Source organism: Phacochoerus africanus, chromosome 5 (assembly GCF_016906955.1).
Source record: "Phacochoerus africanus isolate WHEZ1 chromosome 5, ROS_Pafr_v1, whole genome shotgun sequence".
NCBI classification, from domain to species: domain Eukaryota; kingdom Metazoa; phylum Chordata; class Mammalia; order Artiodactyla; family Suidae; genus Phacochoerus; species Phacochoerus africanus.
In genome coordinates this window covers 90,098,352-90,119,796 of record NC_062548.1, presented here as the reverse complement: position 1 = coordinate 90,119,796, position 21,445 = coordinate 90,098,352, and the positions used below count along the sequence as shown (strand labels likewise).

The window sequence follows — 21,445 nt, the reverse complement described above, 5'->3', positions numbered from 1 at the left end:
GTCTAGAGTTCCCTTGTGGTACAGCAGGTTAAGGATCTGGAATAGTCATTGCTGCAGCTTAGGCTGCTGGTATAGTACAGGTTTGATGCCTGGTTTGGGAACTCTGACATGCATTAGGCATGGAAGAAAAATAAACAAACAAAAAACATCTAAGAATTTGATTCGTATTATGCAGTTTGGATGTCTTTATTTTTTTATTTTTATTTTTGTCTTTTTGCCATTTCTTGGGCTGCTCCCTTGGCATATGGAGGTTCCCAGGCTAGGGGTGGAATTAGAGCTGTAGCCACCAGCCTACGCCAGAGCCACAGCAATGAGGGATCCGAGCCGCGTCTGCAACCTACACCACAGCTCATGGCAACTCCGGATCCTTAACCTGTTGAGCAAGGCTAGGGATCAAACCTGCAACCTTGTGGTTCCTAGTCAGATTTGTTAACCACTGAGCCATGACGGGAACTGCCTGAATGTCTTTTTTTAACAATGAACAAATCAATTGTCACACAGGCCTTTTCTCTCAATAGTCTGCAAACACTACTCTATAAGTAATTCACATTAGAACCAAAATATTATTACTTACATCATCACTCTGCTGGGCTTCTTGCATTACAAATTCTCGGACCATGGATGGACTAAACTCTACTAGATAAGAAAATATATCTGTAGCAGCTGATCTGACTTGCAAATCATCCATGCCCTGTTAAAAGGAAAAGGAAAAGTAGGTTACTTGGAGACTTAACAAATGTTATGCTTTCATTCCCTTTTCCTCCCAAATCTATGCCAAATTGTTGGATTAAGACATTGTACCGGAATAAAAATACATAACCTTTCCCATCCTTATCCTTTACAAATATTAAAAACTTTAGGCAGCTCAATGATTGTCAGTTTTTTATTACCACAAAGGTAAATATTCAGAGAATTCAAATATAAGAAGTGGCACAGGATTACAAAACACTACTTTACAGATATTTTGGGGATGAAGTGGGGGAGGATTCTTGATTTAAATATATGCAGAACTGTAAATGATGTCTCTTAGTCAAGGCTTCAAAACTCTTCAGTATCTGTCTTTGGCCTTGGATTTGCCAGTTACTACTTAGTAACTGACTCTCTCTTTTATGACCCTCCTAATAGAAGACATATTAGAAAACAATCTGGGTATTTTCAACTCTTTTCCATAACTTAGTTTTATGAGGTGCCTTTTCCCATTTAGTACATAAAGGATACATGATTCATAAGTTAAAAATTTCCAATTGACTCCGAAAACATTTCCTAACTTAGCAGTTCTCAAAGTGTCATTCAGGGAATCCTAGGGAGGGGCCCAATACCCTGAAAAAGGGGGTCCTAACCCTTTTCAAAAGTGCATGAGATTAGGGCACTACTGGCCCTTTCCATGGTTAGTCTATCTCAAGTATAGTGGGGTTTTCCAGAGGTTACAAGATGTTGTATCATAACAGATTAAATGCAGAAGCCACTATGAGAATCTAGCTATCTTCCATTAAGCCAGACATTAAAGGGAGTGGCAAAAAATGTGAAACCATGCCATTCTTCTCGCTAAATTTTTTTTTGTTTTGGAAAAATTAATTTTTCATAGAAGTTATAGTAACATATAACAGGTTATCATTTTTAAGTGAGTTAATACTTTAAAACTTCCCCAGTTTTAATTTTTCATACAATAAATGCCAATGGATAAAACTCATATAAACAAAGTATAAGACTCACTCCTTTAATCCCATATTGCAACACAAGCCCCCCATGGTCCAGACCACCCTCACACCACTTTATTAGTTTTTGTGAAATAAAAGGGAAGTACTTTATTAGTTTTTATGAAATATACTTAATTTTGTTACAGAAGAGATAATCATCTTGTAAAAACGTGGGATTTTTATTCACTTGAAGCCATATTATATAAATCACATATTAATATTATAAATTTAAGTTAATCAAATCTGAAGAGATTTTTTGATTCACTGTGAAGTGAATCATAACCTAAATTACAAAATTCAATATGCATTACTATGATAAATAATTTCCCATCCATAATATAAATCTATTAGAAATGGACAATTTCAAAAACACTAAAAGAAGCTATATAATTACCATTACAATTTCAAGAGCAGGAAGAATTCCCAGCTTTGCCAAAGTTTTGAAAAATGCATCCCTGTTTTGAGGTTGTAATGTCTGAGAAAATGCACAAAATTCCTTGAAAAAATTAACCTGCAATGTTAGAAAGCATAGTGAGAAGTTGACACACATTAAAAGTAACCTTGGAGATCCCGTTGTGGCTCAGCGATAACGAACCAACTGGTATCCATGAGGATGCAGGTCTGATCCCTGGCCTCACTCGGTGGGTTAAGGATCAGGCATTGCTGTGAGCTGTGGTGTGGGGTTGTGGCTCCTGGCTCAGATCTGGCATTGTTGTGCTTGTGGCATAGGAGGGCAGTTGCAGCTATGATTAGACCCCTAGCTGGGGAACTTAAAGTAACCTTGGGGCAAATTGTAATGTGATCTACCACAGTGTGGAATTAACCCTTGTCAAGGACCTTTGACTTTTCAAGCTATCCTGGCTCCTCAAAACCTAAAGAACACAGAAACCATGCTAGAGTAAACAGTGGCTAGGTTCCCAGGGAGCCCTCATAAAGCACAATTCAATTTTTAATTATTGTAAAGAACTTTAGTGATATCCTTGAATAAAGGACTAATTTTATAAATGAGGACTGAGTAGACTATTAATAAATAATTATATCAAAGATGACTGGGTGGATTTTGAGTCAGCAAACCTTCATTACTTCTTAAAACCCAAGTATCTGATTATAATATTTCAAAAAATTACAAACTTCTGGTAAATAGTAATCACTATTCTCTTACCCCAAAGCATGGTTTATACCTTAAAAAAGTGATTATTAACACAGCTGAAAGAAGAAAAACATTTCCAAGAACCAAAGTATTTACCATTCATTTATTCAAGAAGGATTCTCCTTATCTCTTGTTTACAAAGAAAAACATCTCAATAATACATCTACAACCATAATAAAAATACATGAGTTTGTGGTTCTCTCCTAACATAAACCACATATCTGATTTTGTGATTTATAAGGCACAAATTTCGTCACTGGAGACGAGAGAATCACATAAAAACATCTCTAAAAATTTCTAAGACACAAAAACAGTAAGTTTCAGGAACTTTGAGAATGACTGTTTTATAATATAATTTAAATATAGTTTACCCTTGAAAAATGCAGGGTTTGGGGTACCACTCTCCAAGTCAAAAACCCATGGGTAACATTATAGTAGGCCCTTTGTATCAGCAGTTCCTCATCTGACCTAGGATTGTGTAGTACTGCAGTATTACTACTGAAAAAAATATGTGTATAAGTGGACCCACACATTTCAAACCTGTGTTGCCCAAGGGGCATCTGTATGTACCCTTCTTACTAACCATAAATTTTTTTTCAGGAGTTCCCAGTGGTCTAGCAGTTAAGGATCCAGTGTTATCACTGCTGTGGCTTGGGTTTGAATCCTGGCCTGGGAACTTCCGCATGCCATGGCCAAAAAAACAAATTTTTTCTCTTATATTCAAAAGTTCAACATTAAAAGCTGCATATGTTGAAAGAGTAAGTGCTCTTTAAGGGTCTGAATTTTAATAATAAATAACCTACCAGTTCACGTCGTTTATCATCATCTGTGGCCTCATCTGTTAATTGTGCAAAAACTTCAGACAAAAACTTCTCATCTTCCTACATGAGAAGAAATAATTACTATAAATATTAACAAAAGTACAAAGTTATGCTCATTTATATGATTTCACAAATTACAATAAAAGTAGCTGAAAACCTAAGAGCAATTTCAATATGAAACCAAAAATTCCAGGTATGTTCATGTTATAATTTTTAAAACTTGACTACACCATTCAATATTAGTTTTATATATATATATTAATACCTCATTTAACCAGAAACCTCAACTATAAAGAACTCTCTGAAAAACAAAAAATAGGAGCTCTCTGGTGGCCTAGTGGTTAAGGATTCGGCACTGTCATTGCTATGGTGCAGGTTGGTTCCCTGGCCCGGGAATTTTCACATGCCATGGGCATGGCCAAACAAAACAAAACAAAACAAAACATGTTCTAGAGGTCATGCCTGAAAACTCTTTTTCAGGGAACTATTTATTTTAGGTCTATTTATTTATGTTTAATTTAAACATAATTCAAACATGTTTGAAGATCTCATTATTTGTTAGCAGCAGATTAGAAAAATGAGGGAAGGCATTAAAGAAGACTTATCTGGTAGTGATAAGATTACAAAAGTTAATTTTGATTATCTTTTGGTGATAGGTTATGAGTGATTTCTTTTCCTCATCTATATTTTCCAATTTTCTATCATTATGGGTGCCTGACATTGAAAATCACTCTAGAGAAGACTTCCATCAAAACGTGCTAAAAGAAAGTTATGCTCTTAAGTTTCAGTAATCTTCAAAATTCAATTTTATGAAAAATAATTTGATAATTTAAAGTAGCACGTCCTAAAAATATCTGTAATAGTGATACACGCATGGTTGGTAATAAAATCAAACCATGTCATATAAAAGATATAGCTCAAATACCTGCCCCCTTTTTTACTGTGAATCATCCATGAAGTGTTACCAATTCCTTAAGAGCCTTTCTGAAACAAGGTTGAGCATATATGAAAAAGTAAAAACGAAAAGCACTATGTATGATCACAGAATATGATATACTCTGTTTAACATCCTTAGGTACTGTTCAAAGACACATCACTGATAGATAACCTCTTTCACTATTTGACTCAGAATAGTGTTCCTGGAGTTCCCACTGTGGCTCAGCAGTGAAGAACCCAACCAGTATCCATGAGGACATGCCTCAATCCCTGGTCCCACTCAGTGGTTAAGTATCTGGCATTGCTCTGAGCTGTGGTGTAGGTCACAGATGTGGCTTAGACCCCATGCTGCTGTGGCACAGGCTGGCAGCTGCAGTTTCAATTCAACCCCTAGCCTGGGAACTTCCATATGTGATGGGTGTGGCCCTAAAAAAATAAAAACAAAAGCAAAAAACAAAAAAAAATGAACAGTGTTTGTTATTTCCTTGATTCCTTTTGGACCTGAACCATCCATCTTCTAAAAGAGTTCAATTGCATAAACCCTTTACTTATCCCTCAAATCACTTTTTCCAAATACTTTTTATCTCAGTATTTTAGATTTTGTTAAGTACACATTTAACTCTACTCAAACCTTTAAAAATTTTTATCTTTCTGCATCACGCCCAGATTAAATCTTCCTCTTTTGTCTAAAGATTTTTAACTTTTTCAGAATACTTTCCTAGGAAAATAATTCTCTTTGATAAATAAAACTTACCATTTAAATTCTCCTCATGTGACTGATTATTTGTGTACTGACAGCTAGAACTGCATAAACTATTACAGAGGCAATTTCAAGTATTACAGTCTGCTAAGAGAATGCCTTGTGATTCTCAGTATATTTTCCCTGATTTCTAACATTTCTGATAATATTCTACATGTATTTTGTTCCAATGTATGTACTAAGGGAGCAACTGATTGAAAACCTAAAGCCTATCATTAAGTATAGCTGGAAAATTTCCCCTAGACCCCTAGTTCTTCAAGTAATTAAACCAGTTTATTTAGATCACTTTAGTTTTTTTTTTTTTCCATTTTAAGAGCTTTAAATAAATCATATTGTGTGCGAGTGCTATTATGAATAACAAAACCTTATGGGGAAAAGCTGATCCTAAAAAGTCTGAAAGCAAACTTTTTTCTTTGTAATAAATGTAAGTACTAGCACACAAACAAAATCAAAATCCAAAACCCAAGACTCATGCACTATTTTTAGAATCATGTATACACAGAAATTTAGAATCAGATCGGGCTTTAGGAAATTACCTAGAGACTGCCTAGACCAATTTTAAATTTCATGAGACTGAGGCCCAAAGAATGGATTTATCTGAAGCTAGCTGGTGACAGAGATGGGTTTAGAATCCTGGTCTTTCCAGCATAACAAGGTTTTTGTCACTTTCACAACATAAAATAAACTATGGGACAGCTTCCTAAGTAGTTGAAAATTATGAAACAAACCAAAGCAAAATACACACACAAATTAGAATGGGCCAAATTCAGTGACATAAAATTTAGTATGTATTTAAATCCTACACTTTGAGTCCCCAAAACCCTCTAAAACAAAACCATATTACTGCAAAGTTGTTTTCTTAATGGTACTAGAAGGTTTTATATACTAATTACAATTACAATTGGGATGAAAGGTTAGAAATTTATCTTTCAGTGCCGCAATCTTGCAAAATCCAAAAAAGTAATTAACCACTGATTTTACTGGGTTTTTTTTTATTTTTAAAACTTTTTTTCTTTCTTTTTAGGGCAATAGCTGCAGGATATGGAAGGATCTGGGCTAGGGGTTGAATCAAGAGCTGCAACTGCTGGGCTATGCCACAACCACTGCAGTGCCAGACTTGAGCCTCGTCTGCAACCTACACCACAGGTCGTGGCAATGCCGGATCCTTAACCCACTGAGCAAGACCAGGTATCGAATCTACATCCTCATGAATGGATACTAGTCTGGTTCTTAACCCACTGAACCACAGTGGGAACTTCCTGAGTTTATTTTTTAACTTAACTCTTACCAAAATGGAATAGTGAAAATTTATGGAAAATGTTAAAACGTCAATATTTGAGATACCTGTCTCATTTCTAGTGTACATTTCTAGTGCAGGGAAAAGTTAAAACCTCTTGTTCTGAAAAGGATCTTAATCTGAAGCTATTTGTGTGGAGATAACCTCAAATTACTGGCTTTTTGGAATTTACAAAACATTTGTTTTCTTTTTGCTTTTTAGGCCCGCACCCGTGGCATATGGAGGTTCCCAGGCGAGGGGCCGAATAGGAGCTATAGCTGCCGGCCTACACCACAGCCGTAGCAATGTAGGATCCGAGCCGTGTCTGCGACATATACCACTGCTCACGGCAATGCCGGATCCTTAACCCACTGAGCAAGGCCAGGGATCAAACCCACAACCTCATGGTTACTAGTCAATTTGTTTCCATTAAACCACAATGGGAACTCCAATTTATAAAACATTTTATTTCTTTATTTTTAAAATCTTTTTGGTCTTTTTTGTCTTTAAGGGCCACACCCACGGCATATTGAGGTTCCTAGGCTAGGGGTCCAATAGGAACTGTACCCGCTGGCCTACACAGAGCCACAGCAATGCAGGATCTGATCCTACACCACAGCTCACGGCAACTCCAGGTCCTTAACCCAATGAGTGAGTCCAGGGATCGAGCTGGCATCCTCATGGATTGAGTTCACTAACTGCTGAGCCATGATGGGAACTCCTACACAACATTTTAAACTATATTTCTCATTTCTGAATACAAGGGATTTTGATCTGCAATTACGTAGAAAATTCAGGTTAACTAAAATCTGATGCCCCTATCATGCTTAAGATAATCTCAATATGTATTAGAGTATATCCTAGGAGCCAGTGACTACACTAAGTGCTTTCATATAATTTCTCAATTAACCTAACTAGGCTAGGTGTTATGCCTTATGTTGTTATACCTTTGTACTACTTTACTTTGGTCCAGTTAGATAATATTTCCACTTGCCCTATGTAACTTATGCAACAGCAGGTTAATACTTATTTAAGAAGCAACAGATATGTATACTAGTCAGAGAGATGGGTATGTGGAAAAACATCATGAACACCAGCTTTAACTGTTAAGGGAACTAAATATCTGAAAACAGAATTATGAAGAACATCTCTAGTTTACTTACCTGCAACATGCTGACTATCTCAACTTTGTTGAAAAAAATAAAAGACGTAAGAGTAGAAAGAAAATTCTCTTCAAAAACTGATGGCGTAGGCAAAATGATGTCCTGAATGTACTGTACCCTGTAAGTCTGATGTATTTTTTGCCTTAGTTCAGAGTCTGTTATTGGTATAACTTCCTTAAACTTTGCAGTTTTGGTCAAGAATTCTCTGTGTCTTTTTGGCTGAGCCAAAGCAGGGTCATATTCAAGGCATCCCACGACATCCATGATACACTCATCAGAAAACATTACCTCAAACAGAGTTGCCTTATTTAGGAATAAGATTCCTCTAATAATTTCATACAAATGGTGTAAGCCTTCAGTGTTTTCTAGGTTCTCACAAGCTTGGAAGAGCTGCAGTAGTTTTTTAATATAGCCTTCATTTTCCAAGGCCAGAGCCAGCTTTTCCCTACGGATAGGTGAGGAGAGAACTGAGGTAACTAAGTCAGCAATCTCTTCAAGTTTATTGAGTTCACATGTGGGTAAGTCAATCATATGACTGGTTTCAGGCATTTCTTCAAATCGTTCTTCTTCTGATTCATCAATGAGGTCCTGTGTGACTTCCACTGATGGATCCTTACCTTGAACCTAAAAATATCCAAGTACAGCTGGTTACCTTAAAATACAAAAGAATTCAAAATTTTGGAAATCAAATCACTGACCACTGAATACAAGTAAAAAAAAAGTGAAGTCTAGAGGGGGAAAATACAAATAGTTTACAGCCAATTATTTGAGTCTTAAGTTAATGACTGCGATGGTTTCACCTCTAAATCTCCCAAAGTAAAACTTGAGGTTAACTCTGATCTCTAACAATCTGAATATTTCAGCTATTGCTATGTTGGTTTGATATTAAAATATGTAATAACCATGTGCAATTACTTTAAAAATTCACTCTAACCAGCAGAGTGAATTTTGCAGAAAGTAACTCTTCTGTTGATCTCCAAAATCGCTACCTATGACTTAAATCACCATCACACTGGCTTAACAAGGACACTATTGAGTTCAAACCAAATTAAAATCCAACTCCTTGTATATTCAAGAGTAGGGAAATAAGATGTCCTCATAATACTTCTGAAATTCACTTTTGTAAAAATATTTTCTTTTGCTATGAGCCTAAAACCAATGAACAGGTTTATAAACAAAGTCTATTTAAAAAACTGGTATTCATTTAACATCCATGATAAATCCTCCAAGTTCTATTATCTACATAAAAATCACAACATAATGAATAAAGAACTGTTTTATGATTCGGGTTGATAGCTCAAGAAAAGCATGGCTAATTTATAACAAATTTTCTAAAATGAATTACTCTCACATTAAAAAAATGTTTAGAACCTTACTTTTCATAAATTTTTCTAATTCCTAATGCAAGAGTAAAATTATCCTTTCTTTTCCCTCTTACAACATGCCAAATATCCTGAGTAGAAAAAATCCCCCAAGTTTCTATATCCACCAAAGAAACACATGAAAAAAGATCTGAGAACTTAAGAGAAAAAAATAGACAAGAATACTGATGTATACAAGATACTTTTTTTTCCCCCAGAAGGATTAGAGTACTTCTGAGTTCTCAACCAAGTAGCTGGGCTTAGGGGAGACAACACATAAAGAGAAAACATAAATGACAAGATCATAACAGCAGTTCAGATAAAATGCCTTGGAAACTCAGAGAAAGGAAAATTGTTTTCGGCTTCTGGGGTGAGGGTGAGCAGAGACTATAAGGAAGGAATCATAAAAGCAGAGGCATTTGAGATCTTAAGTGGGGCTTCAAAGATATCTAAGATTCAGACAGGAGATAAATGTACTCAAAGAGGTACAGCACAGAGCCAGAAAGACAGAAATATGTGATGTGCATATGGGAAACAGCAAAAATGTAAATGCAGGAGTTCCCGTCGTGGCGCAGTGGTTAACGAATCCGACTAGGAACCATGAGGTTGCGGGTTCGATCCCTGCCCTTGCTCAGTGGGTTAAGGGTCCGGCGTTGCCGTGAGCTGTGGTGTAGGTTGCAGACGAGGCTCGGATCCCGCATTGCTGTGGCTCTGGCGTAGGCCGGTGGCTACAGCTCCGATTGGACTCCTAGCCTGGGAACCTCCATATGCCGCAGGAGTGGCCCAAAGAAATAGCAAAAAGACAAAAAAAAAAAAAAAGTAAATGCAGACTGAAGCCAGATCACGGAAAGTCAAGCTAACATCAGGATTACTGTTCAGGGAAGTGAATGTGTAGCACTGTTCCTGAGAAAATTAACCTGGCATCAGTTGCATGAGATAAATTCGAGAATATAGATAAATTAGGGTGTTATTCCAATGTCTACATGAACAACTCGGTTTGGATAGTGATGTTCGGACAGATGAGGGATAGCTACAAAAGAAGGAATCACAATGACCTTGCAGTTTTGGTGTGTGGTGGTGTTTTTTTTTTTTTGACCCTATATTTTTAAAATTGTCTATAGGAAGATTATGGCTTCTTCTTTTTTTTTTTTAAGGGCCACACCTGTGGTATATGGAGGTTCCCAGGCTATGGGTCCAATGGCAGCTATAGCTGCCGGCCTATTCCACAGCCACAGCAACACAAAAGCCGTGTCTGTGACCTACACAACAGCCCACAGCAATGCCAGATCCCCAACCCACTCAGCAAGGACAGGGATCAAACCGGCAACCCCATGGTTCCTAGTCAGATTCGATTCCATTGCGCCACGACAGGAACTCGAAAGATTATGGCTTAATAAAAATTGGCAATGTGGGAGATGAATGTTATTAAGAGTTCAGATTTATTAAGTTTGAGGGGTTTGAATATTTGGCTGGCAACTAAATCTATGTGCCTACTACTCCAGAACAAGAATAGGACAGAAGACAGAGATTTGGTACTAGGGTTACAGTTAAAGCCAGAAGATTCTGACAGTAACCAGAAAAAAGAGACATAAAGTATGAGGGGAAAGAAGAGGAAGAATCAGAGGTTATAAAGAAGGAATAAGAGGAAACAAGAGGATTTAACTTATACTTCAAATGATTAGTTTGCACATGTTTGAGAATAAAAGTACAACTGCAGAACCATTCACTAGGTTATAGCATGTTTCTTTCTTTGTTATCTAGTATTAACTCTTACAAGCTTCCTGGATTCTCTCCTCAATATAACCCTAACTAATGTGATGTGTCAATCCCACATAAATCCAGTGTCTATCTGGATGTTGGTAGTGCTCTCTACTAGGTATTTCTGGTTGTTTCCCTTTTTCCCATGAGTTCACTGCTTCCATGAAGTTACATGTGGCTGTGTGACTTGTTCTCGCCAATAAAATGTGAACAAAGATGCCACGTTTAACTTCTGGGAAGAGCTTTTAAAAAACTAGTGCTCTTGTTTACCACCTTTCTTTCTCACTTTGCAATAATCTTTAAGTATTCGCTATCAATATGGGTCCCTGAGTGGCTCTGCTGAGCACTGCCCCTTCCTCTCCAAGACTGGTTAAAAGATAAGGGAAAAAAGGAAACTTCTATTGCGAAAAGTCACTGAAATTTTAAGATTTTGTTATTACAACATAATCTGCCCTTAACATTCTTAAAGTCACTCAACTTTATGCTGCAAAGGTTCATGGTAGTTAGGTCCACACCACTAGTAAGATTTTCAATGAAAATTTCTCTTTCCCACACTGCTATCCTAGTTCCAGACAGCTATTGCTTTGGTTATTTTTTTCCCTTTTCAAGTGTCAAACACTGTTATTTTCCCCTTAAAATCTCACAAGAGACCTTTCTTCCCCCCTTTGAAAAAAAGAGGCCAGCAGTACTCAACTCCTTCCAACATTCTTCTTTTCCATCTCACAAACTTATTTTCACCCATTTCCTTCATCTGTTTCAAACAAAACGTCCCTACGATATTCTGATGTTAAAACTTCCTTATGTAATTTGCTTTCTAAAAGCTCAATATGAGAACTACCACTGTGTGCAGTGGGTTAAGGATGCAGTGTTGCTGCAGCTGTGGCAAAGGTTGCAGGTACAGCCTGGACTTGATCCTTGGCCTGGGAACTTCCATATACCTCAGGTGCAGCCAAGAATAAAATAAATAAATAAATACTCAATAATAGTGCAAATTATCTTAACTCTATAATTTCTTTCTCCCCAGTGATTCTTTACCTTTCTATCATTTATCGTTTCCCTTAAGATATGTTTTGCTCTTTGAGCTGTCATTTCTTTCAGAAAGGAGTTCTATTTTCTCAAATAAAGGGTTAAGAAATGACTGAGTAATTTTTGTTTTATTGAGATTGTTCTTTCAAAGGTCAGCAATGACCTCCCAGAATTGAAAAGTAAAATGTCATGTACGGGAGTTCCCGTTGTGGCTCAGTGGTTAACAAAACTGACTAGCATCCATTAGGATGCAGGTTCGATCCCTGGTCTCGCTCGTGGGTTAAGGATCTGGTGTTGCCATGAGCTGTGGTGGAGGCGGCAGACATGGCTCAGATTCCACTTTGTTGTGGCTCTGACGTAGGCCGAATGGACCCCTAGCCTGGGAACCTCCATATGCCACGGGTATGGCCCTAAAAGACAAAAAGACCAAAAAAAAAAAAGTCATGTATGGTTCTGTGGAACACCATACTGTAGTTAGGGCCAATAAACTAACTGTATACTCAGCAACATGCATAGTAGATCTTAAAAGTACTGTGTTGAGTTGTGTAGTAAAAAATTATCCTTGCTAGACAACCTGCAGAGTGGCCAAAACCTAATATCCCTTCCAAAGGTGGAAAAGTATGGGTAAAAATCAATGACAAACAGGAAGGAGAAATGGTAACATAAGACAAAGGAATAAATAAATAGGTACTGTAATGAGGGAAATCCTTTTTTAACACTGCTACCTTAAGAAAAGCTCTGAGTAAGAGATAACATTCTCCCAGCTCAATTATATCAGATGCCTCCAAGGGTGAAAGTCTTCAAGTCTACTACTGCTCTTGGGACACAAGTTTGAATGCAAGTCTGTAAACCAACTTGACACCACCCTGGGAGACATTCTGTCATGCAATATGATGAACTGGATCGACTGTTAATGACTGAGTGGGATTTGGTAATATGTCAATACCTATTGACCCTTTTCAGGTTATATCTACTAATATACCACAACATGGTATGATATTGCCACTACTGAGTCAACTTCCTTATGCACATGAAAATACTGATATTGATGACCAAATGTATCAGGAGACTGAATTAAAGCCTCCTCAGCATATAATGCTGATGAAAAATGACTGGCATGAGGAAGAAGTAGACTTGTGTTTTCTTTTTTTCTTTCTTTTTTTTTTATTTTGCTTTTTAGGGCTGCACCTGTGGCATATTGTGGTTCCCAGGCTAGGGGGTCTAATCGGAGCCACAGCTGCTGGCCTACAGCCAGATCCGAGCCATGTCTTCCACCTACACAGCACACCAGATCCTTAAGCCACCGAGCAAGGCCAGGGATTGAACCTGGGTCCTCATGGTTCCCGGTCGGATTCATTTCCACTGTGCCATGAGGGGAACTCAACACTTTAGCTTTAAATAATATGTTTGTGGAGTTCCCGTCGTGGCGCAGTGGTTAACGAATCCGACTAGGAACCATGAGGTTGCGGGTTCGGTCCCTGCCCTTGCTCAGTGGGTTGACGATCCGGCGTTGCCGTGAGCTGTGGTGTAGGTTGCAGACGCGGCTCGGATCCCGAGTTGCTGTGGCTCTGGCATAGGCCGGTGGCTACAGCTCCGATTCAACCCGTAGCCTGGGAACCTCCATATGCCGCGGGAGCGGCCCAAGAAATAGCAACAACAACAATAACAAAAAAAAAAAAGACAAAAAAAATAAATAAGATGTTTGTCTTATTTTATTCATTCATTCTTCAAATAGATACTGAGTACATACACAATTTGTGCTAGCTGCCATGTTGGTATTGAAAGGAGAGGACAAATGATATATCACGTTTCAGTAATTTATCATAAAAAAAAGATGAGTCTTCATATACTGCTATTAATGTTCTGAACAGCCTTATAAATGTTATCATAAAAAATCTTTTTCTCTTTCATTTTGAAAATTACTGTATCCTTCAGTATGTTTTCATGATTTTCACGGACCATTGCCTCCCCTCCCTAATTCATGGATGAATGTACGATTCAAGTTTATTGGATCAAGAACAGAATGGCAAAAATTTATGGATTACATATGTGTAAGTCTGCAATAGAGGAATTTTTTTTTTTTTTAGATCTTACACCTCATTTTATAGAAGACTTTGCAAACATAAAATTCAATCTCAATCCTTGGAGAGTACATGAGATAAAGGTAAAAAATGAACACCTTCTTGCCATTGCCATCCATAGGTTTAAAAATACAGAGGTGAAATATTAATAATACAATTTTGATTATATTTTTATGAATATGGTACAAATTAAAGAACAATCATATTTACTAATGTTCTTAACTGCTCATCAGTATGTATGTATACTACCATGTATACTAATAATGCTCCAGCAATGTATGATGCCTACAATAGTTAAGATATGGGATAGGAAAGAAATCATCTACACCCATATAAGAAAAGTTCAGAAGAGTTCCCGTTGTGTTGCAACAGAAACGAATCCAACTAAGAACCATGAGGTTACAGGTTCAACCCCTGGCTTCATTCAAAGGGTTAAGGATCTGGCGTTGCTGTGAACTATAGTGTAGGTCACAGACATGGCTCGGATCCTGCGTTGCTGTGGCTGTGGTTTAGGCTGGCAGCTATAGCTCTGATTGGACTCCTAGCCTGGAAACCTCCATAGGCCGTGGGTGAGGCCCTAAACAGCAAAAAAAAAAAAAAAAAAAAAAGTTGAGTGATCTAGAGCCAAATAAGCTTTCTATGAAATGGTAACGTTCATATTACACTTTTTGTGGGCACTTTTTATTACACTGTGTGGTACTCTTACTGGGAAGACCAAGGGGAAAAAATGACTGTGGTCAGATACATAAAACTAACTCAAGAACCTTCAGTGATAAGAATCCCTACAGGAAAAGCTGATGTAAGTAAAAATGCCAATAGTCAAAAAACACTACAACAGAAGATTATATTAGCAATTATTGAAACCCAGTGATATCCATTTATAGAAAATGGTAATTAAAAATGAATTTTATGATTAATTTAAAACTTCAATTACTAATTGTCATAGCTCAGATTTGCCCAAGGAGGAGTTCCCGTAGTGGCACAGCAGAAACAAATCCGACTAGGAACCATGAGGTTGTGGGTTCGATCCCTGGCCTCTCTCAGTGGGTCAAGGTTCCGGCATTGCCATAAGCTGTGGTGTAGGTCGCAGATGCAGCTCAAATCCTGAGTGGCTGTGGCTGTGGCCGGCAGCTGTAGCTCTGATTAGACGCCTAGCCCAGGAAACTCCACATGCTCCAAGTGTGGCCCTAAAAAAAGCATTAAAAAAAAAAAAAAAAAGAAATACTTGCCCAAGGAGACATAACTACTAAATGTTATGTGGGGAGTTCCCATCATGGCTCAGTGGTAAGGAACCTGACCAGTATCCATGAGGACATGAGTCTGATTCGTGGCCTCGCTCAGTGTGTAGGTCTCAAACGAAGCTTGGATCCCGTGTTGCTGTGGCGTAGACCAGCAGCTCTAACTCCAATTCAACCCCTAGCCTGGGACGTCCATATGCCTCAGGTGCAACCCTAAAAAACGGGGGGGTGGGGGAGGAGGAAGAAAGAAATTCCATTGTACACCTGAAGGTAAATCAACTATATATACTTCAATTAAAAAAGAAAATTCGTTACCCTGGCATTACAACTTATTCTATATCCCTCTATACTCCTTCTGAGTTGAAGTTATTGGCACTTTTGATAATTAATGTCTGGCACATTGTTATCCATAAACATTAAGTAAGTGAGCAAAAATTAAAGATTAAAAATTTCAGAATTATTTTTTTTTGTTAAAAGATCTTGACATTCATGGCTCAGTGGTTAACAAATCCGACTAGGAACCATGAGGTTGCAGGTTCGGTCCCTGGCCTTGCTCAGTGGGTTAAGGAGCCGGTGTTGCCGTGAGCTGTGGTGTAGGTCACAGACACGGCTCGGATCCCATGTTGCTGTGGCTCTGGCGTAGGCTGGTGGCTACAGCTCCAATTCGACCCCTAGCCTGGGAACCTCCATATACTGCAAGAGCGGCCCAAGAAATGGCAAAAAGACCAAAAAAAAAAAAAAAGACCTTGACATTTTGTAGGGTATTAATTATGAATATATGCTATCAAAATCTAAAGTGGTAAAACAAAACTTAAAACATAGAACACATTTCCAGTTTAGTTTATCAAATTTTCACACAAAGACATTATCTTTCCACATTCTAATACACCTTTTAGGTTAAAAAAAAAAAATCAAGGATGCATGCAAATGTAAGTTAAATATTATTAAATATTATTAAAATTACCTTACCTGACAAATTTTTTCCCAGATCTCATCACAGCCAGCCTTTTCCTGAAAACTTAGTGCCAGATCATAGTTTTCAGCTTCTGACCAAACAATTAATGTATCCTGTTTAAAAACAAAAATTTCTGTATCATCATGCTAGAAAAGAAATAACAACAAAAGTATAAATAAAAATCAAGAATACAGGAAATAGCATAGCAATGCTCTCAGATAAGTGCAATTAATGTATACTCAGACAATATTACATAACTATATTTTGTAATCCTCCGTAATGTAGTAATATACTTCTCACTGAAAACGACAGTGAGAAGTTTTCTAAAACAAAAAAATATTAAAACATGTTAGCAGCTCTAGCTCATGTTCCCAAGAGTGACAGTGTTTAATGCAAAGTCTAGCATTCTTGGCCAAAATGTCACATAAGACATTCTAATCATCCACTTTCTATTTTTTTCAGAAAGTCAGCTATTCTATTCACTAAGTACCTACCACCTATCAGTTTATTTTTCCCTTTAAGCTGATTATCAATTCGTTACCAGTAGCCTAACTGATAGCTGGAAATATCTTAAGGTTTAACCCTATCTTTGCCCCCCCTTTTTTAAATCTAGAAAAGCTTTCAGGATATTAAGGAATACAAAACAATGGTGAAATGAAAATACAGTTTAGTAACTTAGACTATAGAAAAATTAAGAACCTTAGGTTCAGGTAAGTGATTTTCTTTGATGAAAAGGTGTCAATGCCCTCGTTAAAAAAAAATAAAACCAGAAGTTCCCATCATGGCTCAGTGGTTAACGAATCTGACTAGCATCCATGAGGATGCAGGTTCCATACCTTGCTCAGTGGGTTAAGGATCTGGTGTTGCTGTGAGCTGTGGTGTAGGTTGCAGATGGAGCTCAGATCTTGCGTTGCTGTGGCAATGGTGTAGGTTAGTAGCTACAGCTCCAATTCAACCCCTAGCCTGGGAATCTCCGTATGCCATGGGTTTGGCCCTAAAAAAAGCAAATAAATAAAATAAAATAAAATAAAACTGAAGTGAGCACCAGATAAATAAAGACAAAGTTTTCAAAAATTAAATCTCAATACTTTGGTAGCTCTTAGCTAGTAAGTGAAAAATAACCTTTAATTAATCTAGGCCTCTGATTAATACTTATTTGCTATGTAATCAGGTAAGAGGAAAATGGAAAATCTGTGTTCTAGCTTCTGGCTGCCATGCTTCTTGGAAGGGATGTCTGCTACCAGCTGCTCTAAAATTTTTTCAGGTCAATCTTTCCTTTAAAAACCTTCAGTGGCCCCAATCATCTACAGAAGAAGTTTTGAAAACTGTTTTTAAAAAAAACAGTATAACTCTTGGAGTTCCCGTCATGGCTCAGTGGTTAATACACCGACTACTACTCATGAGGACGTGGGTTTGATCTCTGGCCTTGCTCAGTGGCTTAAGGATCCGGCATTGCTGTGGCTGTGGTGTAGGCCGGCAGCTGCAGCTTCAATTCGACCCCTAGCTTGGGACTCTCCATGTGCCGTGGGTGTGGCCCTAAAACGACAAAAAAACAAAATAAACAAACAAAAAACCCAGTAGAACTCTTTTTTTATGAACAATATTTTACTAAGAATCTCCATGTTTTTTTAAAAAAAGATAAAAACAGATCTATTCTGGTTAAAGCATTAGAGCGCCCACTCATGTTCCGGATTCTTTCCTAAGTTCCTAAGTTATATCCTTAGAGCCATCCTCAAAAAGGTTCACCAATGGTGATCTCTCAACTTTTAAAAACTGTATGCCATACTTTATAAAGCATACACTAAAACAGACTACAAAAAGGCTTATATAAAGATTAAATAATTTTAAAATGTTTAAACTGTTAATGACTCCTTATCACAATTAGAATTTTAAGACCCAATATATCGTGAGGGCGCAACACCCCAAAACGAAAGGACAAACAAATCCATATTTAATGTCATTCTTTCGGAATTTTGAGGTAGCGGCAACTTTTTGTAACATCTATTTTATCTCTGTATCTGCCCTGTCACTCAGTGGACAGATTCCACTAGGAGTGTAAATGTCAGTTTGACCATTATCTAGTTCACTTGCACTTATATTATTGTTTTCAACCCTTTTTAAGGCACTTGCTCATTTTGTTAGGATTACAGCTTAGTTTAAGTTCACAAAAGGTGAAGAACACTTCTCATGGAAATGTTACTCTCCTCTCAGAATGCCATGGTTATTGACTCTTGATTACACTTTATTAAATATTAGCAAAATGCAACTTTTGATAAAATAAACAAGTTTCTTCTCAAATCTCAATGATCATATTGTGCATTCCACTCTGGAGATTACAATAGAATGAATGAAATCCAAATCCATTTATCCACTCATCGAAGGCCCTTTCCATTTTGATACCAACCTATCTTATGAGAGAATAGCCGAGGCTAAGCAACAAGTCTGAATTAAGATAACTGACCAACTGAGCCCCCCTGTTCATCATCATTTTCTTTTGTTCTTTCTTCCCCTTTCTTTTTTTTTGGGAGGGGGAGAGGGGCTGCACCTGCAGCCATGTGGAAATTCTGGGCCAGGGACTGAATCTGTGCCACAGTAACAATCCGGGTTGCTGCAGTGACAACGCCAATCCGTAACCCGCTGGGCCAGAGGAGATCTCAGTCTCCTTCCCATTCTTAATGGTAAACTTTTATCTGTAAGCTAGTTAAAAATCTCAGAAATTAAACAGATTTATATTCAGAATCCTTTTTCAATGCAGAGGACTGACCTTGGAAGATGGTTAAAAATACAGATTTTCATGCTTCTCCCCTGGGTATAGGTCTGCAGTAAAGCCCAAGAATCTTTATTTCTAACAAGGATCTCAGGTAATTCTTTGGATAAGTCACATTTGCAAACATGATGTAAATGTATCTCTAGCTGGTTAACAGAGGATAGAGAAGCACCATCTGAGTAGGCAGCTTCCTCCCTAGGTATCTATCCCAAATGGATGACAAATCCCTCACATCTAACTATCTCAGAGAGGAAAACAAAACCAAAACCAAAAACCATAAGAACTCCTTATTCTAAGGGTCAGAGTAAAAATTCCCAGGTGATTATATTTGTTATGGGCCTTAGAAGAGAAAAAAAAAAAAGATTATGTCCAAGCCCAGGATGGGAGTAAGACATGAGCTGGACAAGCCTGACAATTCAGCCTTTACTGAATCAGACTTTCTCAATGTAGTTTTATTATGAAAAGTGGTTATTTTCAATCTAATATATTGAAAACATTCTTGAGGCTAATACTGTTTTAATCAGAGGTTCTTAATCCAGGGTGTATAGACACCTTTATTTTTATTTAAAACTTGGTTCATAACATCTCTTTTAGGGAAAGTGTCTCCAGTTTTTACATATTTACAAAGGAATCTGACTCCTTTTAAAAGGTCTCACCAACCAATGGATTATCTGTTTTAGTCTCCCTCTTTGGTAATGACCCACCTCATTAACATGAATAAAATCCCATCATGAAATATTTGCAATCCTACTGCTTGCCAGACTAAATCTATCTTTGCCTCTAATACCGCTGACAAACTATAGAAAGAGCAGAAATTTTTCAAAAGGAATACTTATTTTAAAAGAAAAAAATTAGAGGAGTTCCCGTTGTGGCTCAGTGGAAACGAAATCTGACTAGTATCCATGAGGATGCGGGTATGATCCCTGGCCTCACTCAGTGGGTTAAGGATATGGTGTTGCCGTGAGCTATGGTCTAGGTTGCAGGTGATGCTTGATCTGGAGTTGCTGCGGCTGTGGTGTGTCTGCAACTCCCACTCAACCCCTAGCCTGGGAACCTCTATATGCTGCAAGTGCGGCCATTAAAAGAAAAAAAAAAAGACAAAAAAATTTAGAAATACTTCATTTACAGAATTCAACTTACAGGTTCAAAATCAATTTAAAAGTCTAAAAGTGAGTGAGATTAACCAGACAAATAATGCAGCATGTAACTCTTTAGTAGTCCCTAATAGGGGTTGACCTAAACTCTGATAGATTTTTAAAATATAGTATAGCATAACATATAGTCCAAGATAGACATGATGCCATTAATTACCAACAGTAGTAGTATCTTATCTTTCCCAAATCTGTGATATATTTGAGTACAATGGGAATAACCCTGAACTAGAATTAGGACTTCAGACCTCAGAGCCTCATCCAGTTTCACTGTGTACTATTTTGGTGACTTTCATCAAAGTATTTAGCCTAATTTTCCTTCCTCATTGTTACCTACAGAAGGACTGTTGTAAGATTACTCTGCATAGTTATCTTATTTTGCTCATGCGCTATAAAGCACTTTTTATACATTAATTTACAACTATTAGGAGGTAGGTAGTATCTCCATTTATAAAATGAAGTTCAGAGAAAATTTGCTCAAAAATTATATAGCTAGAAATAATGGAATTAAAAAACTTAGGAGTGTCTACCGAACTCTAAACCCATCTTCTGGGAGTTTCCCTTGTAGCTCAGCAGAAACAAATCCAACCAGTATCCATGAGGATGTGGGTTAATGATCTACTGCTGCCGTGAGCTGTGGTGTAGGTCACAGAAGCAGCTTGGATCTACCTGGTGTTGCTGTGGCTATGGTGTGGTCAGGCAGCTGTAGCTCCAATCTAACCCCTAGCCCAGGAACCTCCATATACCGCAGGCGCAGCCCTAAAGAGCAAAATAAAATAAACTAAAATAAATCCATGTTCTTGTTATTATGCCCGATAAGAACTGTGAATGATTTCTAAAGGATGGCAAAGTTCTTAACCACTTGCTTCCCAAGTGCCTCCCCTGTGGCATGATAATAAAAGGGAACCTAAAAAAGAAAGAACCCTCTTCAACTGATTCCCAAAGATTCCTGCTTGGTTCCATTCCAGCCCATCACCCCAAAACATATTTCTACAAATTAATATGCCCTATTTTCCCAACCTAATCATCCATGCCCCCTACTTATACACACTGTCTCTACAGTTCAAAGTGCAAACTGGACTCTACTCATTACAAATTCATGCTGTTATTTTATTTTTTTTGGCCACGTTTGTAGCACACAGAAGTTCCTGGGCCAGGGCCTGAACCCATGCCACAGGTGTAACCAGGGCCACAGCAGTGACAATGCCAGATTCCCAACCCACTGTGCCACGAGGGAAGTGTTCATGCTGTTATTTTAACACAGCATTCAAAACTGTATACATCTTGGTATTTTGCTGTGGCACA

At 37.7% G+C, this 21,445-nt stretch overlaps 1 protein-coding gene across 2 annotated transcripts in view; it reads right to left on the bottom strand.

Annotated features, from left to right (window-relative positions):
* The window catches only part of PPP4R3B (protein phosphatase 4 regulatory subunit 3B), a 58,523-nt gene that overhangs the window by 28,769 nt on the left and 8,309 nt on the right, over positions 1-21,445 (bottom strand). For both annotated transcript variants that reach the window (XM_047782045.1, XM_047782044.1), the window contains 5 exons: positions 16,237-16,335; positions 7,804-8,427; positions 3,651-3,728; positions 2,092-2,208; positions 575-691 (listed from right to left, as the gene is read on the bottom strand). In XM_047782045.1, coding sequence (XP_047638001.1) covers positions 575-691; positions 2,092-2,208; positions 3,651-3,728; positions 7,804-8,427; positions 16,237-16,335 — 1,035 coding nt within the window. The remainder of the gene's footprint in view (positions 1-574; positions 692-2,091; positions 2,209-3,650; positions 3,729-7,803; positions 8,428-16,236; positions 16,336-21,445) is intronic.